This window comes from Trichosurus vulpecula, chromosome 1 (genome assembly GCF_011100635.1).
Source record: "Trichosurus vulpecula isolate mTriVul1 chromosome 1, mTriVul1.pri, whole genome shotgun sequence".
NCBI lineage: Eukaryota > Metazoa > Chordata > Mammalia > Diprotodontia > Phalangeridae > Trichosurus > Trichosurus vulpecula.
In genome coordinates, this window is record NC_050573.1 from 64,334,284 (window position 1) to 64,342,596 (window position 8,313).

The 8,313-nt window shown below is 39.6% G+C and overlaps 1 protein-coding gene and 1 pseudogene across 1 annotated transcript; both read right to left on the minus strand.

Moving 5' to 3' along the window:
• Positions 1–890: 890 nt before the first annotated feature.
• LOC118857069 lies at positions 891–1,693 on the minus strand (annotated as a pseudogene).
• A 5,324-nt stretch (positions 1,694–7,017) lies between these two features.
• Positions 7,018–7,965, minus strand: LOC118857060 (olfactory receptor 10H1-like). The gene has a single exon (XM_036767656.1). The coding sequence runs from the start codon at positions 7,960–7,962 to the stop codon at positions 7,018–7,020; it is 945 nt and encodes a 314-aa protein (XP_036623551.1). The 5' UTR covers positions 7,963–7,965.
• Positions 7,966–8,313: the final 348 nt, after the last annotated feature.

Sequence of the window (8,313 nt, forward strand, 5' to 3'; positions counted from 1 at the left end):
ACTGGCTAAGAAACAGAGTTGTGGATCAGTGGAATAGGATAGGAGCACAAGATGGAGACGTCAACAACTATAGCAATCTACTCTTTGATAAACCCAAAGAGGCCAGCTTCTGGGCTAATAATTCACTAAACTGTTTGGAAAATTGGAAAATGGTAGGGCAGAAACTGGGCATAGACCAATATCTTACACCATATACCAAAATAAAGTCAAAATGGCATCATGATTTAGGAGTAAAGGCTGATACTATAAGTAATTAGGGAGAGCAAGGAATAGTTTACTTATCAGATTTATGGAAAAGAAAAGAATTCATGACCCAATAAGAGATAGAGAGCATTACAAAATGCAAAATGAATAATTTTGATTATGTTAAATTGAAATGCTTTTGTACAAAAAAAGCCAATGCAACAAAAATTAGGAGGGAAGCAGAAAATTGGGAGAAAATCGTTACAACTAGTATCTCTGATAAAGGCCTCATTTCTAAAATATACAGGGAACTGAGCCAAATATATAGGAATACAAGCTATTCCCCAATTGAGAAATGGTCAAAGGATATGAACAGGCAGTTTTCAGAGGAAGAAATTAAAGATATCTATAGGCATATGAAAAAATGCTCTAAATCACTACTGATTAGAGAAATGCATATCCAAACAACTCTTAGGTACCACATCTCTCCTGTCAGATTGGCTAAAAGAACAAAACAGGAAAATGATAAATGCTGGAGAGGATGTGGGAAAATTGGAACATTGTTACATTGCTGGTAGAGTTGTGAGATGATCCAGCCATTTTGGAGAGTAATTTGGAACTACGCCCAAAGGGCTATAAAAATGTTCATACCCTTTGACCCAGCAATAACACTTCCTTTTTTTTCAATTTTGGCACAGGCATTTTTATTAACAGACCATTAGAAAAATAATCATGGTAGAGACCTTTAGTTCATTCTTCTAATAAGCCTGTTGATCTGGTCTTCCCTGTCACCAGCATCTCCACCTTCCACAAAATGTGTAGTGTTTTTCTTCATTCCATGGAGAAGATAATTTGAAGGGCCACAGGAAGTTGTTGGCAGCTTCGAAGTGCTTGCCAACAGTGTAGATCTCATGGATCAAATCCTCCATGCAGATAATTCCATATTTACCAAGAGATTTTGCAATAAGGGCATTATCCATCAGGGCAATCCTCTGTTTCTTGATCTTGCCATAACCATGTTTGTAAATCAAGTCATTCACAGACTTCAGGTTTGGGTAACCCCATGCAATGTATGGTTCCACAATCCTCAGCATGTTAATAGAAGCCTTGTTAAGTTTAACAAAAGTGCCATTGAAGATTTGGCAAAGACGAAGAAGTTGCAATACTTTTCGGACCTTTGGGCTAACACCATTGATACCTCTGATTCTGATCACAAAAGCTAACTTGGGTTCAGCAGGTACATAGTAGTTGCCAGCTTTGCGTGCCATTCTAGGCAGCTGGATTTCACTCCTGTACATCTGTCTGTACTCCTTATGGTAGGCTTTAGCTTTTTCATAGATAATTTTTCTCCTTTTTTACGGAGCTTTTTAATAGCCATCTTCTTCTTCAAGCATTTGGCCTTCAGTATTGCAAAAGCCTTTCGCTTTTTCAGAAGGGATTCTGGAATGGATGGTAGCTTCTTCTTTTCTTCTGTGCCTGTCATGATTCCGGCTGGAAAAAGAGGACCCAGCTATACCACTTCTAGGGTTGTATCCCAAAGAAATCACACAAGCGGGAAAAGGACCCATATGTACAAAAATATTTATAGCAGCTCTTTCTGTGGTAGCTAAGAATTGGAAATCAAAGGAATGCCCATCAATTGGGGAATGGCTGAACAAGCTGTGGTATATGAAGGTAATGGAATACTATTGTGCCATAAGAAATGGGGGTGATACGGACTTCATAACAACCTGGAAAAACCTACATGACATAATGCTGAGTGAGCGGAGCAGAGCCAGGAGAACATTATACACAACCACAGATATATGGATTCTGTGAGGACCAACCCTGACAGACTTTGCTCTTCTCAGCAACACAAGGTACAAAGACAACTCCAAAGGACTCACGATGGAGAATGCTATCTACATCCAGAGAAAAAACTATGAAATATGAATACAGATTGAGGCACACCTCATGCTCGCCTTTTACTCCCCCTTTTTTTTCTTCTCTTTTGTTTTTGTTTTTGGGTTGTTTTTTTTTTGGTTCTGTTTCTTCTTTCTCATGATTCATTCCACTGGTCGTAATTCTTCTCCACAACTTGACTAGTGTATAAATTAATTCAATGCGAAGTTAATCATGGAAGTTATATGAGATTCCATGCTGTCTTGGGGAGGGAGCGGGGAGGAAGGGGAGAAAATCTGGAACTCAAAATTATGTAGAACTGTGTGTTGTAAACTAAAAATAAAAATTTAAAAAAAATTTCTCTTTCCTAGGCTAAACATCTCGATTTAATTGATTCATAAATGATAGTTTCCAGTCACCTTCATACTTCTTGATCCAGCAACACTGGCCTCCTTGCTATTCCATGAACAAGAAACTCCATCTCTTGGCTTAATGGCATTTTCTTTGGCTATCTCCCATGTTTGGAATGCCCTCCACCTCATTTCCATTTCCTGGATTCCCTAGCTTCTCAGTCTCAACTAAAATCCTACCTTCCATAGGAAGATTTTCACAATCCCTCATAATTGTAGTCACCCACAATGAATCTCTTGTAATGGTTTCAGTATTTGAATTTGTGCTACTCAAAGTTATAATTATGTAAATTATGGTCATTGCTTCCAACCCAATGGGACTACATAGTGTGAATTTGAACAATTTGACCAATTCATGGGACTCACTGTTCACATCAATGGATACCTAGCTGTCTTATCCCCTTATTTGAAAGATCAGAAAACAGATGGAATGATTCACTCCCATAAGGTCCCATAAGCAAAAAATGGCAGATCTAGGCCTCAAACTCTTGGCTTTCTGCTCTCAGATCCAGGGATCCTTCCACTATCCCCTAACCCTGACCTCTCCCATAATGACTTCTCCAAAAGGCAGAACTTAGAAGTTAAGGGTAGAAGTTATAAAGGGGAAGATTTCATCTCCTTTAAGTTTTTTTAAAAGAAGTTTGCATACATTAATTCAGTTAATCATGTCAACAAACCTGTGAAATTGATAGCATGGATATTATTAGTATCATTTCACAGATGAGGAAATTATGTCTCAGAGAGGCTAAGGGATTTATCCATAGTCACCAGGGGCATGTAAGCATCAGAGGTGGGATGTGAATCCCAATTTTCTTCTCTCCTTGTTTGGGCTCTTTCCATGCATGACACAGTATTGCTTCTTATTTAAAATTTACATCTGTCCAAAAATGGAATATGATGTCTTGGGGGGAGCGGGTAATGAGCTTTCCGTGATTGGATGGTAGAGCATGATAGAGGAGCAGGGTAATACTTGTCAAGGATGCTACAATAGGTGCTACAAATGCTATTCATGTACAGGTTGGACTAGCTGCCCTTGGATGTCCCTTCCAAACTATGAATCTGTGATTTTGTAATGGAGACACAGCTACGTGAAAATTGATGTGAAAAAGACCTGGAAAATTTTAATAGAATATGAACTAATTGTAAGTTGTGTCATGTGTCAATGTGTCATGACAGCCAAATAAGCTGAAGTGATATTCAGCTGTACTAGTTGTTCCCTAATACTTCTAGGACCATATTATCCTGATTGGCACTTAAAACCCTTCCCAAGCACGTACCCACCGTGTGTTCCCAAGTATGTTCCCAGCCTTATACATTAGTCCTCTTCACTAGTCAGACTGACCTCCTTACTATTGTTCCCACAAAATACCTTATCTCCCATCTCTCTTCCTTTACTCTATCTCTCTCTCATAACTAGAAGATGATAACATCTCATCCTTGCCTCCCAGAATGCCTTATTTCCTTTGAAGCTCAGCTCAAATATTGCCTCCCACATGAGACATTTTCTGAACCCCCCAGCTGCTAGTACCTCTTCTCATTACTATACACATGCACACATATATAAATATATAGATATAGATATAGATATATACACACCCCACACATAGATATAGCATATACTTATTTATCCACACACACACACACACATATATATACATATATATCATATACATATATATCTGTCTCAATATCATGTACTTATACACATGTTTCTCTCTTGATAGAATGTAACCTCTTTAAGGTCAGGGACTATTTCAAGTATTTCTTTGTAACTCCAGTGCCTAGCACTACAAGTAGCAGGTGCTTAATAAATGCTTGTTGTGTCCAGTAGAAGTCACAACGTAGGAAGCTGTCATACACCCAGAGGGGAAAAACCAGAATGAGAAAGTCAATCATCCAAAAAGAATTGATTAAGCACGCACTCTGTGCCAGGTACCATGTCAAATATTGGGATTACAAAGAAGGTCAAAAGATAGCCTCTGCCCTTGAGGAGCTAACAATCTAATGGGGAGACAACAAGCAAACAAATATATACAAATCAACTACATACAGGATATATATACACACATATATACATTTGTGCATATATATGTGTGTATATATGACTGAGATGAGAGTTCTTCTTTGTTGCAGATAAAAATACATTTTATATTCAGTGCCTAGCTAGCTTGGTGCTTGCAAGAGAATTAAGGACACCTAGATGAGAGCCAGAGGCAAGTCAAATTCATATATTGCCAAGGGAAATCTTTGGTTGAAACATTAACCAAAGAGTAAGATTATTGATACTCACTCAAGAATGAACTTGCCTCTGTGTGAGCTCAGAGGTGCAGGAAATTTCCATAAGATACATCATCATCATTATCACACCATTTAATAGAGTAATTTTAAATTTAAATAAAAGTGACAGTGAAACAGCAGGGGACAGAAAGACTAAGTTCATTCAGCTTAGGAGAAAAGTCTTCAGATTTTCTTCTTCATGGATACTTCTGAATCCACATACCTGAAACTCACTTCTTCCCAATCTAGAGACCTTTGGCTTTAGTTCCTAATAATTCTGCATTCTCCATATAGTAGGAGAGAGGCATAACAATATTGCGAAGTGTGTTGGGCTTGGAGTCAGAAAGTTTGAATCAAAGTTCTGGGTCTTACACTTTAATAAGTCACGTCATTTGGGAAGTGCCTTGTCTTTTCTGAATTTCAGTTTCCTCATCTGTGTAATGGGATAATAACACTAGCACTCCCTGACTTGGTGGGTTGTTGCTTTGTAAAGCTTAACAGTGATGGGATTCATTTTTCCCTACTTTCTCTCCACAGATTAGCCTCTGTGTGTGTGTGTAACCTCAACAGTTACTGATTTCAAAACTCTTTCTATCTCTGAATATCATACAACCTGACATGGGAAGAGACCTTGAAGATCATCTAATTCTAATCATCCAATGCTCTTGTTATTCAGATGAGAAAAGGGAGACCCAGAGAGATTAAGTTCACAAGGGAAAACAGGCACTAAGGGTCAGAGAAGCATTTTTGGTGAAACCATTCATGATAAACCATCTTTCTAAATGAACAGTTGTGAAAGCACAAGGATTCCCAGAGAATTCACATTTTCTGACATGGACAAAGGAGGAAATTAATCATACAATGTCAGTGTCACTCTGGCTGTGATCTCACTGCTACAGGCAATGGTGAGGTTAAAGCATGTGCTGTCTCCCCAATTTCAGCACGAGCTTCTTGAGAGCTGGGGCAGACTTGCTCTTTCTTTTTGGAATCCCCCGTGTCTTACACATAATAAGTGCTTAGCAAATGCTTTTTCATGTATAATGGGAAACTGACAAAGTCCAGCCCTTAAGAGCTTGCTAATGTATATGGGTAATGCAGTTCCCATGTGTACTTTGGAGCACGAATAAACATTATGTGATTTTTTTTCCAGTCTGGTTGCCTCATGGTGAGGATACAAACTATGGAACTAAGAATGCTTTTTAAAAGGTATTGAATGGCCAAGATGCTTTCTTTTTTTCTGCCTGTAAGCCTCTGGATAGAGTTTTTGGCCCTTCTCACCCAGAACCAACATAACTCCTATGAATATGGGCCTCTGTTCTTTACCTTATTGTACTTATTATTTCTTGTTTTTAGGTGAAATTATATTGGGGAAAACCATGACATTGTGGGATTTTAAAAGTCAAAATGGTCAGCTAGCAGAGGAGAGTCCATGCCAGAGTGTGTGGGCAGTTGACTATTATCTATTAAAATGTCTTTGAAGATCTACTGGAAAGCAGCCCAGCAGTAAATTGATGTGGTGCCCTTCATTCAAGGGAATGAATCTGTCCATTGGTTATGCCAAACCTAGAAATGAACTTGGAGGGACAAATGCTTTGTAGAAACCCCTTTAAGTTTGATGCCACTATTTTCAGGAACAGAGGTGGCATAAGGGAGAGTGTGCCCCAAGTTTTGGTGATGGTTTGTACTTCTGTTCTTGTTATATTTTTGTAAGAAATATCCTTTTTAAAAAGTTAATTGGTGTCAAGTGGCTAAATGATGAGAGCTCCGGAAAATACTGTTAACTCGTAGTTAACATTATGTATAACAAACCTAAATGTGGGTTTGAGTTGATGACATTAGAAAGCTATTCCAACCCCTCAAGGGTACCATAAAAGCATGAGGGAAGATGCGGTCTTGATTTGGAAACAGGTGGCACAGTAGACAGAGTGTTAAACTTAGAATCAGAAAGTCTTGAGTTCAGAATCTTAGACACCTACTAGCTATGTGACTGGAGCAACCACTTAGCCTGTTTCCTCATCTGTAAAGTGAGGACAACAATAATGCTTTCCTCCAATATAGGTGGTTATGAGGATCAAATAATATAACATTTAAAGTGTTTTTCAAAGTTAATTCGCAATATAAAAACTACTATTATTACTCATGTGGGTTGAGAAAATAAGTCCATTCATTCATTTTTCCATTCATTCATCTAAGGGCCATTCCATTGCATAAAATCTCAAAAGAAAATCAGATAATGCTAGTTTCCAACAATCTAGTTATTTCCCTATCAGAGTCTTAAGGGACACTGGCTACTGAAGAGGACTTTCTTCAGGGCATTCTTCAGCTCCTTGTTCCTCAGGCTAAAGATGATAGGGCTCAGAAAGGGAGTGAGAGCAGTGTAGGTGATGCCCATCAGGGTGTCCCCTTCCAGGGATTCTGGGGCCTTGGGTTTAAGATATATGACAGAGGCAAAGCTGTAGTGCACAACTACCACAGTGAGATGGGAGGCACAGGTTGAGAAGGCTTTGTGTCGGCCCTCAGCTGAAGGAATTCTCAAGATGGTGGCCACAATAAAGGCATAGGAGAGGAGGATGAGGAGGAAGCAGCCTAACAGGGCTGTGATGCAGACCATCCCTACTCCTGTGGCCACTATTGAGACATCTCCACAGGCTAGCTTCACCAAGGGGGGTACATGACAAAAGAAATGGTGGATCTTATTGGGCCCACAGAAAGTCAGGTGGAAAACAGCAAGTGTAACCACCATCCCCATTACCATGCCACCAAGCCATGAAGAGGCCACTAACCAGGCACAACATTGTGAGTTCATGAGCACATTATAGTGCAAAGGATGGCAGATGGCCACATAGCGGTCATAGCCCATGACTGTTAGGAGGAAAGAGTGGGTGAATCCAAATGTGAAGGAGAAGAACATCTGGTTGGCACAGCCCAGGAAGGAGATGGTGTGATGATTGGAGACCAGGTCAGTGAGCATTCGAGGGATGATGGCAAAAGTGTAGAAAATTTCTGAGATAGAGAGTGTACATAGAAAGAAGTACATAGGTGTGTGGAGGCTCTGCTCACTCCTGATGCCCAACATGATGAGAAGGTTGCCCAGCAGTGTGAACAAATACATCAACAGAAATATCACAAAGAATATCAGCTGAAGTTGGGGCAATGTGGAGAAGCCTATGAGGATGAATTCGGACACGATGGTACGATTTCTTCCCATCATGAAAGCTATGCCAGAGTTGGACATAAGAAAAACAAAGTTGTCGTTGAATTATGAACTCTGAGAGTTGGAAAAGACTTCAGAGGGAGAGGGTATCTAGTCTAGCTACTGCAGAAAGCATCAGTCCACTCAAGCATACCCCCAAAAGTGATCATCCATCCTCCATTTGAAGACTTCCAGTGACAGAGAGCTCACTATCACTTCAGGCAGAGCATTCCAACTAAGAACAGCTCTCATTGTGCAAATAGGGAATAAGGAAAAGATGACAAGGATAGTTGGGAACCTGGCAGTTCTGCTCCCAGCACAGAGACTAATCTTGAGGGAGGATGAGAATAAGGGGAGGAAAGTTAACCA